The 17,255-nt window shown below is 45.7% G+C and overlaps 1 protein-coding gene across 1 annotated transcript; it reads right to left on the reverse strand.

Annotated features, from left to right (window-relative positions):
• Positions 1 to 12,685: 12,685 nt before the first annotated feature.
• On the reverse strand, positions 12,686 to 13,525 carry LOC120105555 (ethylene-responsive transcription factor ERF071-like). Its single transcript, XM_039118124.1, has 2 exons — positions 13,396 to 13,525; positions 12,686 to 13,299 (listed from the first exon to the last, which is right to left on the reverse strand). Exons 1-2 carry the CDS (start codon positions 13,496 to 13,498, stop codon positions 12,836 to 12,838), a joined length of 567 nt encoding a protein of 188 aa, XP_038974052.1. The 5' UTR covers positions 13,499 to 13,525; the 3' UTR covers positions 12,686 to 12,835.
• Positions 13,526 to 17,255: the final 3,730 nt, after the last annotated feature.

A 17,255-nucleotide genomic window follows, 5' to 3' on the forward strand; every position in this document is an offset into this window, starting at 1 on the left:
GAGCTTCGAAGTCCCTCAGGACTTGGCTCAGCACCGACCTTCTTTGGCTCGATTTTCTGGGAGGTGTTCTGCGCTCGGGCTTCGGAGCTCGGCGGCCTGCTGAGCTTGGCCTTCTGTGCTCGGCGGCCTTCGGAGCTCGGCAGCCTTCTGAGCTCGGCATTCTGACCTCGGCAGCCTACATGAGCTCGGCCTGGATGAGCTCGGCAGCCTTCTGAGCTCAGCAGCCTGCATGAGCTCGGTCTGCATGAGCTTGGCCTGTATGAGCTCGGCGGGGGCTTCTGTGATGGCAACGCTCTGAAGGAGAGCAACGTCGCGGGCGCCGTCCTGAGGACTTACACCCGTGAGGAGGGAGTACATGCTGGTTTCTTACTTGCTGCCGGAAGACAGAAGACTTTGAAGGACAATGGGATTTAATGGGGTTGTACCCTTTGCTACAGAGGCTTACAATCCCATTTTAAAGCTCCATAACTCTCCTTCTCCAGACCTCAGTTTTTATTTCTCTTTCTCTCCAACTCGTTGATATGAGACTTGGACTACTACTTCTCACTGGTTGCCCCCACATACGTCGTTGCAGCGGGAGCCATGCCTGATTCGAGATGGCTCAGGAGAAAGTTTCTTCCTCTGCTTAACATAAACCCATGGAGGCGGCACAGGAGGGGCCTCCACTTGTTGCAGGCTTTGGGCTGCAATGGCTAGCGCTTGGACTTGCTGCACTAGCGTGTCGAAGTGCTCGGGTTGGACTTGTGGAACTTGATCTACCGGAGGCCTTAGTGGCGAGTTCTGGACTGAGTGTCCAGGACTTGGTACGCGATGCCGGGGGCGTTAGAGGCTCCCTTACTCCTTAGCATCATGGCCACGACTCGGGCCCTTCCTCTAGCGCCAACTGTTGCTGGAAATTGAACCCGGAGGCGGCCGTCGGCTGAGGAGGAGGAGTTCTGGCGAGAACTGGTGGGCGGCGATCCGTCGGCGGGCGGCGATCCGTCGGCGGGCGGCGTCCTCCGGGGGATCTGCAAAAAAGCCGGTGGCCGAGGTTTCCGACGCCGACCCTCCGATGCCTAAGTCAGAGGGGGGCTTAATTTTGGAGAAGGAGAGGGACTGTATGTAGAAGTCCGAAGTCTCCCTCCTTTTAGAGGGAGAAGCTCCTCTTTTATAGGGAGAGTGGCAGGGTTACCTATGACGTGACTGGGCGAATTAATGGGTTACCGTTGGACGTGGGCGTGTGAAGTAATGAGTTGTCGTGGATGGCCCGTTCCCATCATGGGAGGAGATGGCGCGTAGCTAGAGCTTGCTTGTGGCGCGCAGTGTAGTACATTCTTGGGAATGGTGAGGCGTTGACAGTCGTAGCAGGGTATAGTCCCTGATTGATATGACGTGGTGTGGCCGACAAGTAAAGCATGGTGCGATGAGGCTGCTGCAGGGCATGGCCGCAGCATATAGACGACGAGGTCGGCCTTCTGAGGTCAGCTCGGCCTTCTGGGCTCGGCCTTCTGAGCTCGGCAGCCTTTTGATTTGGGTGCTTTAATTTGTGGGTGGTCCATTTTTTCCCCCAACAATGCATCAGAGAAATGGAGTGTTTATGGAGAGGTAGGCAGACTTTAGACACCAAGAGTAACCTTTCAAACAAGAAGCTTGCATGGATGACATAAATGACTATGTACTTGTTTTATTTGACTACGAGAACACGATGCGTGGTTTAATAGTTTTCATGGTCATACTTGGCCCATATGTAGAGCTTACAGAATGATTAATGGAGCCCACAGAAATAAGAAACATGATTGGCATGGTATACTACTGATGTGATGCATATGGTGTAGGATGTAATTTCTCCTATAGTTGGCTTTACGTGGTCTAAAAGGATGTGAACGACAACTTTTCATCAGAAAGAATAATCATACAAGGTTGAAGACAAAGCCATTTGAGTTGTATTTTGTACAAATATAGAATGCGTTATTGCACTTTGCTGTTGATGCTACAATCCACTACAATGTTAATTGTTTGCTATAGATTAGGTATTTAAGTCAAAAGAGTATTTGGTAGATAGTTTTAATTGTATTAATTACTATTTTCTAAAATTAATTTGATCAAAATTAGTTTTTTTATTTATTTCATTCAGTAAATATAGTTGAACTGTTATTATTTGGAGAGGAAAGCAATTTGTTCAATCAAAGGAGCTTGCATGGATGGCATGAAAGACACCATATCCACCTTTGCCTGATCTTAGTGTTGGGAGAGATATCATTTGATAGCTTGCATCATCAATTGAAGAACTCCGCAGTTGGTCTTACCCGTGATTTGATGGCTTTTATAGACATTTTTGTTCGAAAATAAAGTCTTTCGGGTTACCTATTACAAATTTGTATGCATCATTACATTTTATTAGTAATGTGATAAGCTACTGTAATGTTAGTTATTGTCTTGCATGGATTATACCATTGTGCATGGAATGAGTACCTAATTGATGCTGATAACAAAATCAATCATATTTTTTTCAAAAGATGATTTGACAAATACTCTTCCCTCGCACATACATATTAATTTTTTCTTTTGAGTAATTCAATAGTGCATGTTAAGCAACATATTTATACGAAAAAAAGATTGTTTACAAGTGGACATGCATTTGTTGATCTCCATTTTAATATTAATGAATGTCAAACTTTAAAGAAAAAATCATATAAACAAGTTATATAGCTAATGTTTGGCTCTTTTGCTGCAGGCATACAACTAGCAACCATAAAATTTAATTAGACAAAGTAAAAAAGAAAAGTTACAAACTAGTTATCCTTTACATGCAACATTTCTTTGTTACTAAAATAAATCTCGGCTTAAGGAATAAAGTATATCTCTAGTTAAAATATAGTAGAAATATAAATAAATAATAAACTTGTCAAACGAGGGTTGCTATTTATTTTTATATATACTAAATAAATTTTCCTATCTAAAGCTGTTGCGGGATTTTCACCCCGGTGACAGCCCAGTTCCAACCGAGCTAGCAGAGAAAGAGTACTGCGTTCCTCCCGAGGTATTGTCCGCTTTGGCGAGAGCAGGGATCGTCTTCCCGCCGCACGGTTTTGCCCTTCAAAAGGCGCCTCGAGAGGAAAGGAACTACGCCTCCTTTATAAGGCACAGAACCTTCCCGCTGCTAGCCGATGTGGGACTAAGTTCGGCACCCCCCCATGACATAGCCCCCCAGCGGGAAGGTTCCGTGCCGGTTTTACCCGGGGGCCCCCACAGTCCTGGAGGGTAGTCTGTGGCAAGGGGACCGTTCTCAACAAAAGCACCATCTGTTGCGGGATTTTCACCCTGGCAACAGCCCCAGTCCCAACCGAGCTAGCAGAGAAAGAGGACTGCGTTCCTCCCGAGGTATTGTCCGCTTTGGCGAGAGCAGGGATCGCCTTTCCGCCGCACGGTTTTGCCCTTCAAAAGGTGCCTCGAGAGGAAAGGAACTATGTCTCCTTTATAAGGCACAGAACCTTCCCGCTACTAGCCGATGTGGGACTAAGTTCGGCACCCCCCCACGACATAGCCCCCCCACGGGAAGGTTCCTTTATAGTTGTTTTTCCTGTAGCATATCCACGAGGTCGACACCCTGGTATTCATTGCCTCGGAATGCCAGAACGAGTCCTGGCAACTCTACCGGCAACTGGAGCTGGCCAAAAAGAAGATCGCCGAGTTGGAGGCAGCGCTGGCGGAAGCTGAGGCGAGGAGAGAGGCTACCGAGGCCGGACGGCGAGCAATGGCGGACGAGCTCGAGGAGGAGCGGGCCACGCACACACTGGCAAGGTCGGAGTTGCGCGCCTCCGAGGCGCGCCTTGCCGAGGCCCGCGCCGAAGCCGCTAGCCTCAAGTATGAGGGCGGGGTGCTCCGCCTGAAGATCGAACAACTCGAGACTCGAGAGCGGAGGGCACTCGAGCGGGCCGAGAATGCTATGGAGCTCTTCAAGAGGTCGGAGGAGTTCCGCGATATGTTGGAGGAGGAGACCGTGGACGGGTTCCTCCGGGGCTTCGAGAATTTTTGAAGGCAAATGGCTCGGTACTGCCCCCAGTACGATCTGTCAGGGATCCGACCGAGGTCGGGATTCGGCGATGAGTTCGATCTGCCCTCCGGATTTGAGGATGGGGAGGAGGCCGCCGAAGCCGAGGTCGGGGGAGAGGTTGCCGAGCCCGAGGCCGCCGAGGTCGGAGCTGATGCAGCCGAGCAGGCGACCTTGGAGGTTCCTCCAGAGGAGGCCCATAAGGGCGTTCCGGAGGTCACTGACGAGCCCTCAGCCGAGGTCACCGCGGGGGGCCTCGGGCCGACGCCCGCCGAAGTCCCTCGGGTCATCATTGTAGATGACCCCGAGGTGGAGACTGGGGGAGCCGCCGACTCTTAGGATGTAGCTTTTCTTTTGCTTTCTTTTTGTAAACCGGTTCGGCCTTTAAATGTAACCAGACCATAATCTTGTATTCGGCCTTTAGGCCTTTATTAATGAAGGAATTCTTTTTGGGATCTTGCACTTGTCTTTCCTTTCCTTTTTCCTTCTGCTGTAAACGAGGTCGGCTTTCAAACTTGTTGTACGGCCGACCTTCAATTTCGTACTTCGGCCTTCGGGCTTTTTACTAACGAAGGAATTTTTTTTTGCAACTTCGTGCCTACTTTTTTCTTTCTTCCGTGTAGTAAGTGGGTTTTTACCTTAGTCGTCAGAATTAAGTTATTCCCGATGAATCCTCCCAAGTCCTCGAGCTCGGTCGACAGACTTAGGCTCCGATCACGTTCGCCGGGTTGTTAGGCTTAGCCTTAGCAAAGATTTTAGGCTTTGAGCTTAGACTTTTAGGAAAATTTGCTAAGTCTTTGAGCTCGGACTTTGAGGGGGTCTCGCTAAGCCCCTTAGCTTACCTCCAAGGAGAGATCTGCTGAGCCCTTGGGGCTCGGCTTCCAGATCGCCGAAGCATTTAGCTCGGCTTTCAAAGAAGTTTCGCTAAACATTTAGATTTTCTTTGGAAAATTTAACCAAGCCCTTGGGCTCGGCTCCTGGGCCGAGCTCGCCAAGACTTTGAGGTCGGGGTCCGAAGGGACCCTGTGCCCACATTGGGCATTTAGATTTATCCTTTGGGAACTTTTACCGAGTCTTGGGGCTTATACGAGCTTATTAAAGCTTCGAGGCCTGGCTCCGAAGGGGTCCCGTGAGGCCAAGGTTGAATTTTCATGCTTTCCGGTTCCGAGCTTGGTCGGGGTTTTGTCGATCATTACGTAGTATAAATAAACAGAGATAGCGATCTAGATACTGGGTTGAATCGTACCTCCTATTTCATCGGAGTCGGTCATCTTAGTTCGAGGGGAGTGACTCCGCTCGGCCTCTAGGGATGTCCCTTGGCTAGCCGTTTGCTTCCGTGAACAATGTGACCCATTGCGGGGGTGGCGCCTTGGCGTGATCCTCATGCGGCAGTATTCCCCGCACTAGCCGAGTCAGAGGGGAATGGCGCCTTCCCTTCGAGGTAATGTCTACCAGGGGCACGTCGGCAAGTCGGAGGGTTTGCGAAGGTATGACTTTATCATTGGAGTCCTCGGGCGGCTGCACAGATACTACTTTGCTGTAGCGCCAACTGTTGCTGGAAACTGGGCCCGGGGGTGACCGTCGGCTGAAAAGGGGGAGCTCCGGTGAGGATCAATGGGCTGTGGGTGGTGGCGGTCCGTCGGCGGGTGGCGTCCTCCGGGAGACCTGCAAGAAGAAGCCGGTGGCCGGGGGTTTCCGGCGCCGGCCCTCCGATGCTTAAGTCAGAGGGGGAATATGAGCAAGAGCAATTTTTTCAAAGTTTCAGTCCTCAGCCCCTTTACGGTAGAGGAATTCCTCTTTTATAGTGGGGTGCTGGGTTACCTGTGACGCGACGGGTCCAGGTTACTGTACGGCTGAGCACGTCGCATAAATTGATGCACGATCATGGGAATTAATGCTTTGTCGTAGAGAATGAGGTCGGAATTATGGAGTTGTCATGGCTGATTGATCACAGCCGAGCTGATTTGCCGTGGAGGATTGGAGATCCGTAGACAAAAGGAGCCATACGCGTTAAATGTTGAGTAAGCCGGAGGTCTGCAGAGACCATGCGCATTAATTGTCGCGTAAGCCGGAGTTCTACAGAGACCATGCGCATTAATTGTCGCGTAAGCCAGAGGTCTGCAGAGACCATGCGCATTAATTGTCGCGTAAGCCGGAGGTCTGCAGAGACCATGCGCATTAATTGTCGCGTAAGCCAGAGGTCTGCAGAGATCATGCGCATTAATTGCCGCGTAAGCCGGAGGTCTGCAGAGACCATGCGCATTAATTGTCGCGTAAGCCGCCCAAGGCGTAGTTCCGAGCTGGGCCGTAGGAGGACGTGACAGTGGCGGGCAGTTGGTGAGGTCTGACTCCTAGAGATTGGATGCCTTCTGAGGTCGGGCGTTCTCTAGGTCAGGCATTTCGAGGTTGAGAGTTCAGGTTCGGATGCCTGGTCTGGCGACAGGCCGTCCGAGGTCGGGCACCAGGTCGGCCGTCCGAGGTCGATTATCCGAGGTCGGGCGTTTGAGGTCGGTCGTCTGATCAGATTTTTGGGGTGACCTGTATTTCCCTCAACACTACTCCCCGACATCCGAGTCCGAGCTGCTAGCGAGCTGGGACGTGGGAAGTAATTGCTTTTACATAGTGGTGGGGGTTATGGAGGTTTAAATTACGCCGAAGTTCCGCACGCTTCGAGGCGCCTTTAATGAGGGAAGAGGAAACAATGCCCTTTCGTCCCTCGAGGTTGCTTCGAATAGCGGACCCATGATGGAGCCCCGAAATCCGATGAGACGGCGCCTTGATCCCGTATCTGAGACGTCCGTTCGGAATAAATGCGCTGTTTCGGCTTTCGGAGTTGACACGCAGCGCGATCTAGACGGAAGGCGGGATTCAGCCCCGCCGATCTGGGCCGTTGGGGAGGTCTATATAAATCCCCCGACTTAGCCCTAAAAAGGTCCTGCTTGTTTATTTGTTTTTGCTGCCGTTTTCTCTCCCAACTACGACTGAGTCTTTCCGGCGATATTCGGAGGTGATTTCTGGTGGTATCCAGAGACAACTCCCGGTGACCCCCTAGTAGGTTGTCTCCCACATTGGCTCGGAAGTCCTTTTCTCTGCTTCCCTCCCTTTTTGGTCATTCTTTTTTCCCTTTTTCCCTTCATTTTCCTTTTTCTTCTTCTGGGATGGGTCTCGGTCCTGGTGAGGTTGGGTCTACCTTGATCGAGGAGGAACTGGATCTGGTCCGTTCCCGGTTCTTCTTCCGACCCGAGTTTCATCTCAAACTTGCAGGGTCGAAAGACCGGGTAACGAGACCTCCGCCAGGTCGGATCGGGGTGTACACTGATGCACTCTGGGCCGGCCTGTGGTTCCCCCTCCATGAGTTCGTGAATGACTTGCTGGTGGAGTATCGACTCGTCCCAGCACAGCTCACTCCGAACTCGTGGAGGACTATTGTTGGGTTTGCGTCCCTCTGCCTTGCGCACGGGATCCTGACCTTGGTGAGTGTCTTCCGCCGGTGTTTCATGCTAAAAACAAACCCGGCGGATGTAGAGTGGTTGTACTTTGCCTGGAGGAGCAGTATGTCGCTCTTCCGAGGTGCCCCTTCCTCTATTTATGAGTGGAAGGGGAGATTTTTCTTTCTTGCGTCCGAGCTCTCGTGGGGGTTCGACCCGAGGTGGGGGCCCCCGGGTAAAACCGGCACGGAACCTTCCCGCTGGGGGGACTATGTCGTGGGGGGGTGCCAAACTTAGTCCTACATCGGCTAGTAGCGGGAAGGTTCTGTGCCTTATAAAGGAGGCGTAGTTCCTTTCCTCTCGAGGCGCCTTTTGAAGGGCAAAACCGTACGGCGGGAAGGCGATCCCTGCTCTCGCCAAAGCGGACAATACCTCGGGAGGAACGCAGTCCTCTTTTTCTGCTAGCTCGGTTGGGACTGGGGCTGTTGTCGGGGTGAAAATCCCGCAACAGATGGTGCTTTCGTTGAGAGCGGTCCCCTTGCCACAGACTACCCTCCAGGACTGTGGGGGCCCCCGGGTAAAACCGGCACGGAACCTTCCCGCTGGGGGGGCTATGTCGTGGGGGGGGGGTGCCGAACTTAGTCCCACATCGGCTAGTAGCGGGAAGGTTCTGTGCCTTATAAAGGAGGCGTAGTTCCTTTCCTCTCGAGGCGCCTTTTGAAGGGCAAAACCATGCGGCGGGAAGGCGATCCCTGCTCTCGCGAAAGCGGACAATACCTCGGGAGGAACGCAGTCTTCTTTCTCTGCTAGCTCGGTTGGGACTGGGGCTGTTGCCGGGGTGAAAATCCTGCAACAAATGCCAATAAATATGTATATGTAACATATTGACGTAATAAAACACCTTCACAAATGTTTTAACGGCTGCTGAAATGTTGTTATGGCCATTATGTTGAAATTTTGTGAGGCATTAACACAAGCACTCAAGAATGGCCACCGTGGGTGTGGGTTTGAGCTGGCAAAGAGATATCCTATTTGATGAGAAATTATACCCTACACTACGTGCCTATAAGACTATGCATACAACCAATCCCAAGCATTTATTATTATGAACCTCATTCATCAAGCATTCATCTCGATGCACTACTATAGAAACAAGCAGCAGCTGTGATTGGCTTCATGCTTGACTATATGGTGCATATAATGTAAAAAATAGTTTCTCGAGTACACCACCGTGGTTGTGTTCTACTTCTTGACCCATCAATATCTCTCTATGTGTGTGCTATATAAATAGGCCAAATCTGTGAAGCCCTGCAGTGATATACAAAACTTATGACCAAGGAGAACTATTCTATCTTTAGAAGAAAAATAGTTCAATTAATTGCTGAGGCCTTCAAAGTCATGGGACGGCTTGCTATTATTCTTTCAGTCAGTTTAGGCGAAAGTGGTTGGATAGCTGTTGGAGCATGATCGTGGATTGTTTTAATCTATTGATTCGTTCAAAAAACAAAGATATTGATCTCCTTTGAAAAAAATGAACATTAAAGCTCCTAAGATGATTTGGTTTAAAGAAAAATTTATTTGGAAATTGAGTAATTACTTAGTTCTCGCACTCCTCCATTCGAAGAGGTACCAAGTATAAAACTTAACAAGTATTTTTAAAAAAAATTAGATTTGGATAATTCTGTTGGATGGTCTTCATTCCATTTCATCCAAGAGAGATCGCAGAGTAACTAACGCTATATTCATTTTGCTACACAATTTTTTTAGCTATTTTATCTTTGTTTATTTTTTCCCCATCAGTTTTAAAGCTTAATAAATTCTATCAAACTTTTACTTTGAAAATATTTTGACATATATTAAAATACTGAAATTGGGAGATTGAAAATATTTTTTTTTCCCTCATGTCATTTGTTTAGGTGGGCACCCTAGACTGGCTCTTTGACTGATTTCAAAATGATAAAATTGTTTGAAATGCAACCATACTGATTTGCAATAAGTATATTTAAGAAAGCATTCTTGCAGTTTCAATATCCTAAACATGTCTTTGTCTATCTGTCACTTAAAAATGTTTTATTGATAGAAATCTGGCCAAAAGTTGCAAATGCAAACATGTAGCTAATGTGATATATTTATGTGTGACCTGCCACTAATTCAGCATGAATAATAGTTTAGACCATTGTACCGAAAGAACAATAATTTATGGCTACTTCGAATTTTTGGTATTCAAATCTTTAAAGTATTTTAGTCGTCGATCGAGTCATTCTGTTAATTAGTCATGTAATCTACATGCTGGCTGAACTCCATGACATAAATAGTCAAGTTTTAGGGCCTGGTGTCAAACTATTGGCTTGGTGGCTCATCTCATATGACTAGATTTGAATCCATAACATAATTTAAAGCAATATGAAGTTCATGAGTGGTGCACAACCTTTTTGCTTTTTATTTTATTTCTGCTTGCCAATTCATTTAAATCCAAATTTCAAACAATAATTGATATAAAATACTCAACATCACTCTTTCATTAGTCAGGTATCTAATGGGCAGAGAGTGGCCAAATATTAATATCAGTTTTTAGTAGGTGATCAACCAATGTATGCATGCAGTGCTGATTGAGGAGCTAAATCTTATAGCTAAGCCAAGGATTATACTATATTTTGATAAGGATTTGCTCCATGGCATAAACAATTTTAAATACAGTGCAGCAGCCAACTTTCATTAACAATATTGGCGGTTCCTGGGTTCGACAAATTGCATGATATCAAACATCACCTTAGATTCGATGAAAATGACTCGATTTTTGGACTAACATGTTGCAAAGAATCTTGGAATGGATGGCTCAAACTCCAGGAGTCAAAACCATGGGGCCAACATTAGTATATGACAATAAAAGAGAGATTTCCTGATAGCTTTCGAGGAAATTCAGGTTGTTGAAGAAGATTTCTTCAGTCTATGGGAGAAGGAAAAGGCTCTCAAATGGTTTGCCCTTTTTTTTTTGATAATGCATGGTTAATTTTCTCCAAATCATTTGACTATGAAACATCATTAAAAGGACCCAAAAATACCACTCTCTAGTGCATAAACCTCTTGCGGGTACATAGAGGCCCCTAAAGTCCTCCATTTTGCTCTTTATGGCAGTAAAATGCTCATCTTTTTGGATGAACGAAGAAATCAAAGGAATGAAAGTTTGCTGAGAAGAAAGGATGGCAAAACTCTTTCTTAACCTTTTATATATTCTTTGTGCGCCTTGCTCACAGAATTTTAAACCTCTATCAAAGCTTTCTCATATTATCACAAGCCATCTACGAGTTGGCCACCAGGCACCAGTGGACTCAGCTTGGGCCAATCATATTTAATTTTATTTTTTTGGGTGACAATCATATTTAGTATGCCTAAGTCGAGGCCGAAAAGAAAGCACATACTAAACCCCATCCATCAAATACAGAATGCAATTACTCATGAACCAAATGGGCCAGAAATTATATAATTGGTGAATTAGGTAATAAACAAACACTCATGTAATTCTTGATCTTACTTTTTTAGATGAGAGACGGGTGATCTATGTATATTTGTCAAATATATAGATGAAGCCACAACTACATAACAAATTCTTCCTCTACTTTCAGTCATGTGTGTTAACATGTTGAACTTTTCTCGGGCACTAATTAAGCCCTCTTCATTCAACCATGAATGAATGAATTATTCATTCTTGCTCGGAGAATTACGGGATAAAAGGCAGCTCGTAGCTACATACATCTTCTTCCTTCAAATTTAATCAAGCATATACCACCTTTGCATGTGCATGCATCTTGGGCTGCATCCTTTGCATAAAAGAATAATTGATTTTTTTTTACAATATCGATTGTTGAATTGTACCGTATCTCAAAATACTCCAAACTTTATATTTATACAAACTTCGAAGAAATATTGAACAACCCAATGATGGATTCATGTAAAAGAACCTAAATTCTTATATCACGCAATAGATACGTCCTCTCCTATATTTGATGCATCAATCTTTTAGCTGCTCTAGATTAGCATGCCAAGACATGGACATTGATAATCCCTAGAACGTATAAGATTCGCTTTTTTTTTTTTTTTTTTTGATCGAAGAGAGTATGCTATTCTTCAGTAAAGCCCATGCTCCAGTGCTGCACATCATGGCAATCCGTCTCCATGATCTGAAGCCTGTCCGAGTAAAGAGTCGTTGGAAACTTGTGCCTCTCGCCGAGTCCCGAGCTCAAGATACACAGAATCCATGGGCACCACCTGCGTAGATCCGCACACCGAAAGAGAGCCCACAGATCGGACATTTTTCCCTCGCTTTCCTAAAAAAAGCCAAATATTCCGCATCCAGAATCCGACAAAAAGCGTTACCATAATCGGCAGCCCGTTGACCGGTCGGTTTCTAATGTTGATCAAACGAGGGGCGGGAGTTCGAATCCCATCCATTTAATCCCACGCGACATCCCGGTGCACTTATTGTGTTTCACGCATATAAATATTTATGCGGTCGCCTCTACAGGTTTTTTTTTTTTGGTTGTTTTCTCTGCACATAAACTAAAAATATAATCCATCCATCCATCTATGTGAAATTTTTATCTATTTATATACTCCTTAAAATAAATAGTAAAAGTCATTGATCATACTCGTCTAACTGATCAACATACGCTAAAATGCTAAATTATATTATTTTTTATTTCTATTTCATGAAAAAATAATATTTTTTCAAGAAAAAAATTTCTATCCTATATCAAGCTCTTTCCATTTTTCTCATGCACTCTTTCTCCCTCTCATATCCAACTAAAGAGAGATTTTCTATTTCAATTTCTGCATCCTCTCTATCCATCTTAATTATTTGAGAAAAAAACTTCTAATTATTGAATCGTCTAAACCTTTCTCTTCCCCAATTCTAACCTATCAAACGGATGCGTATGGTCAGTCAATTACATGTCACCATAAATATTTAATATTGCTAGAAAGAATTATGAAGTACTTCATCTACTTATTATTGATTTGCTTGGTAATTGAATGTGAAAACTTCTTGAATATTTAAAAAAGCAATGATGTGTTTAAAAGGGTAATAAATAAGAAAATATTATTACTGGGTGAAATATTTTCAAATTAATGGATAAAGGAACTATGCCTTCGCATCAAAATTCAATAATAATATGGATAAATATTTAAAATTTATCAAATAAGAATTAATTATAAAGTTCATTACTGTCATTGATATCCATGCTGGTTCTATTTAAAAAGGAAAAGAAATGATAACCATTTTTACAAAAAAAAGACGAAAAAAAGAGGTGATAACCATGTCTAAAGGGTCCCATAAGCTACGATACATCAAGGCCGTTCATCAAGATACTCTTTCCATAGATCAGATGAGGCGCACGTCACCGCACCGCCCACCGTTTCCCCATCGGCTTCCGTTTCCCCGGCCCGGCACGTACGTCGACTCCACGGAATCCGTCGCCGACGAGACGGAGCACGACGACGCGGGCGACGGCGACGACGCGAGGCTCTCCACCGCTGCCGCAGCTCGGGGCCTCTTGGCTATCGGGCAGATGGAGTGGGGGTCGGGGAAGTTGAGCCTGGCCTTGGCGCCGCGGATCTCGCGGGCGGCAGCGTCGTAGGCGCGGGCGGCCTCCTCGGGGGTGGCGAAGGTCCCCAGCCACACCCTCGCCCCCTTCCGCGGGTCCCGAATCTCCGCCGCCCACTTCCCCCACGGCCGTCGCCGGATTCCCCGGTACGCGTTCTTCCGCGGCCGCCGCAGCCTCGCCCCGGTCTTCCCGTCCTCCTGGGCCGCCAACACCGCCTTCTTCTCGCCCTCATCGCCGCCGCCTTAAAGTTCACCAAACAAGGTAACGGAAGTAAAAGAATCGATAAGATGGGCCGCGGGACATGTCATGGAGATGCAGGGGAGGAATAAGGTGGTACCTTGAATAAGATCAGATGGTTCCGACGGCCAGAGATCCGGCGCGGGGAGCTCGCGGCCGCCGTTGGCGGCGACAAACTTCGGTACGTCCGTTCCTCCGCACATCTTTCTTACCGGCTATGAGAGAAGGGGATGCCGTTTCAAGTGACTTCGGCCTGTCTCAGCTGCAGAGCTTTATAAAGATTAAAGGAGGGGTTGGAGGGTTTTCTCTCTCTCTCTCTCTCTCTCTCTCTCTCTCTCTCTTCTCTGAGTTATTTAATTTTCTTTTTTCGGCAAGGACAAGCTAGGAAGGGTATCAGACTGTATTCGGTGTAAATTTAGTCTTTTCTATGTTACTTTTGAAAGATTGGTCAAAAAAAAAAAAGAGAAATTGTAATTGCTGGATACGCTTATGTGTGAACCACGAGATAAAAGGGTGTGGTTTTGTGGATTCTGCGGCTTTCAGTGACAGTCCAGCGAGTCCATGCAGTTAGAAAGTGGGGTGCCACTTACCTTCCTTTCGTTGAACAAAGGGGGCACATCTATTCTTTCAATCCAGTTATTTGAGAAAAAAAAATTTGCTGTTTTTCATCTCAGAGCTATCTATAAGTTTCCATATCCGATTCTATCATCAGGTTCGTAACCAATCAAGACCTCGCCAAAAAAAAAAAAAAAAAGTCAAAAGATATTATTTGGATTCTTTAGTTTTGTATCAGTACCCAAAATCTCTTCTAATATGAAACTAAATACACGCCTGCACGAATCCTCACATACTTCCTTCGTTCAAGCCCTGACGTCTTTATCAGGCTAAATATTTAAATCTATTCAAGTCTAATCACAAGTATCACGATCAGTCTGTGATCAGCCTTCATGAACTCGTTCTGTAGTATTTCCTAATCCACGCAGGTTATAGGCTGAGTTTACTTTGATATCATTTGTAATAACTCAGAGCCTCGATAAAAAAAGATTAGCCAAAAAGTATTATTTGGGTTTCTTAATCTTATATAAGTGTTCAAGGTCTATCCAAGAACTAACCGATGTGGGACTAAACACGCTCGCACGAGTCCTCACATACTTTCTTCATTTAAACTTTGACAATCTCGCTAGGTTAATAGTTCAAATTCATTCAAATCTAGTCACGAGCACCACGATCGGCCTATGGTCAGCCCAATGGATCCGTGTTGTAGTGTTTCCTAGTCTACATAGATTATAGGCCGGATTTGCTTTGATACCATTTGGAACAACTCAGGAGCTCACCCAAAATAGTTAGGCAGAAGGTATTATTTGAGTTCCTCGGTTCTGTATAAGTATCCAAGATCTTCTCGACGAATAACCGATGCAGGATTAAACACATGCCCGTACGGATCCTTATAGTATGTGTCACAATGCACTGAAGGATATGTTTCATGGATAACAAAACAAGCCTTAAAATAACAGTAAGTTGAAGGGGTAACTAAGTTATGTGCTTCGATATCAACCGCTAAGCCGATGCCAAGGACTATTCAATCAGAACCTCCTATGAAGCCTCCAATCTGTTAACCAAGATCCATCAGATGGCAAGCCTAGAAGCACAAGAGAAGCCTTTTAAATTTTAAAAATCTTTATATAGCTGGCAACATCTCGGCCACGATCGCAGGTGGTTTCCCAAATCGTACACATGTGATGCATGGGATGCAACACGCCTGCAAAATAACCGCGTGTGATCTCCGATACCTGCAACAGCTTGCCAAAGACGACCAACCCACAAACCCGAATTCTCCGGTGACTTATACAGTTCAATCCCGGAAGGAGCCATCTAGATAAGTGCTTTCAAGTTATGACAGATCATCATTATGTTATTCTCCTAATCTCCATTATTTTTTAAGTGTCACTCTAACTTAGACATCGAAAGATTCTTCATTGGGCTCTCTCCGATAAGAAAACTTCTTTATTTTTATTGTTTCATGCCAAAATCGATATCGGACTAAAATCCTAAGCACAACCTCAACCTTCCAGAATTGTTTCGAGTGGGTCGCTAATTTGCACAACTTGAACAGCCGATCATCGAGCTTTCCGGCAATTTTTTTTTGCTCAGCGCCCTTGGCTTAGCGGCAACACTAAGTACTTATTTTGCAGTAAATTGGAACCATAGAAAAGTTCAAAAAGGAAGTTGGCTTTCGGTAATCTCTATTTTCAAAATACATGCAAAAAAGAAAGTTCAACTAATATTTCAGAACCTGCATTGGCTAACATGAAAAGCTAATTCAGTTAATTACAGGCTACTCGTCCATTAAATTCGCATTTAGTAGGCATCAAGTGAAGTATGTCCATGGGAGTGCACCATGCAGCTAATAAGACTGCATCTATTGATTTCTACGAGGGAGAAAACCAAAGCAACGTGATCTATGGGCACGGCCACTGAATTCGAATTGACTCCACGCAGTTTCGTACGGCTGCCGCATAAAAACCTCCGTAGGAGGTGAACGGAGAGCTTGGTCAAAAGTTGGTCTCCCGAGGTACCCCACGTGGCTCCATACAATTGGAGGCGGTCGTGACGTGGCTGTTCCTCCGGAAGTTGGCAGCTTCCGCTGCAACGCACCGTCTGGGCCCGCCTTTTGCAAATGCACCCATAAATTGATGAAATTACGGAGGCTGCCACATAACTCTCGGACTTGTGGTACGTTAGGCCTGGTAGAACTATAAATAAGTACAAAAAGGATACGATCGGACGGCTATCAGGTATTGCTGGACATTAGACAGCGGCGGCCCAAAACATTTAGCTGCTAAGGTAAACTTAGTAAAATTATCTTCTTTTTTTTTTAGATAAAAAATTTAAATAAATATAAAATATTTTAAAATTTTATTTAAAAATAATTCGTCTAGTTTTTTGAGATGCAAAAAGAGACCGAATTTGACAGCAAGAAGAGGCAGAGTATTGCCGAACTCGATGACGAGAAGAGGCTGAACCGCCGAAATCACGACCAACTTATAATTGAAAAAAAAAAACAATTGTAGTATTCTAATTTGACTAAATCAAAATTAATTGGACCAAAAAATTAATGAACAAACTAGCTCAGAAACATATAACCAGCACTGCAGCACATATCCTAAAATCTAAAATTAATTCCCTCGCCAACAGCCAACAACAACTCCAGCTGTCCAGCACATATTCTACTTGTCTAAAATCTAAAAGTTGGCTATACATTCTCCTGGCTTTTCCCATTAATGTATAACATTAAATGTAATAACAACGACTCAGAGAAAAACTGATGGCATATGAAAGAAATTTTCTTCTCTTTTTATGTTAAAAATTTATTGCTACCATATGCTTCCACTTCTATCATTTGTGGATGTGGAGAATGGTTCATGTTCTAAGCTTCTATGCAAAAAAATAACAGAACCTGAGAGGCTGAGAACCATGATTCTAGATTCTCACCAGTCACCACTGCCTGGGATGCTACCGCCTAACGGAGGATGGTGGAGTTGTGGACTTTAGAGAGGAGGAGCCGACGAGGGCGAAGCTCGGAGGTCAGAGGAGCTGAGGACGGCGAGGAGAGCTAGAGAGGAGATCCGAACTCCGGAGCAGGGGCGGCCCAAGAGTTGGAGAGGAGATCCGGCCGACGGCTCGCCCCTTGCCGGGTTCTTGCCTTCTTAGAGCCGGAGGAGGAGAACGGTGGTCTAGAGCGGAGCCGAGGAGCCGGAGGCCGAAGGCTAGAGGTCGGAGGAGCCGAGGACGGAGAGGAGAGCTGGAGAGGAGATTCGGACTCCGGAGTAGAGGCGGTCCAAGTCTCCAAAATATGAAGATTTCATTTTGAGTCTTGAGAAGCTTCAAGCCGTCGACGGTCGAGGTTGAGCCTGCTGGCAGAGAAGGGAACTAGGGAAGGGCTTAAGGGCCGAAGAATTG

The sequence above is a fragment of the Phoenix dactylifera genome, unplaced genomic scaffold (assembly GCF_009389715.1).
Source record: "Phoenix dactylifera cultivar Barhee BC4 unplaced genomic scaffold, palm_55x_up_171113_PBpolish2nd_filt_p 000311F, whole genome shotgun sequence".
Classification (NCBI taxonomy): domain Eukaryota; kingdom Viridiplantae; phylum Streptophyta; class Magnoliopsida; order Arecales; family Arecaceae; genus Phoenix; species Phoenix dactylifera.

Bases quoted from the DNA above. Each gene is read 5' to 3' on its own strand.
- LOC120105555 (XM_039118124.1), bottom strand. From the start codon at position 13,498: ATGTGCGGAGGAACGGACGTACCGAAGTTTGTCGCCGCCAACGGCGGC. The intron at 13,300-13,395 runs GTACCACCTTAT...GTGAACTTTAAG, and splicing joins ACCATCTGATCTTATTCAAG to GCGGCGGCGATGAGGGCGAG.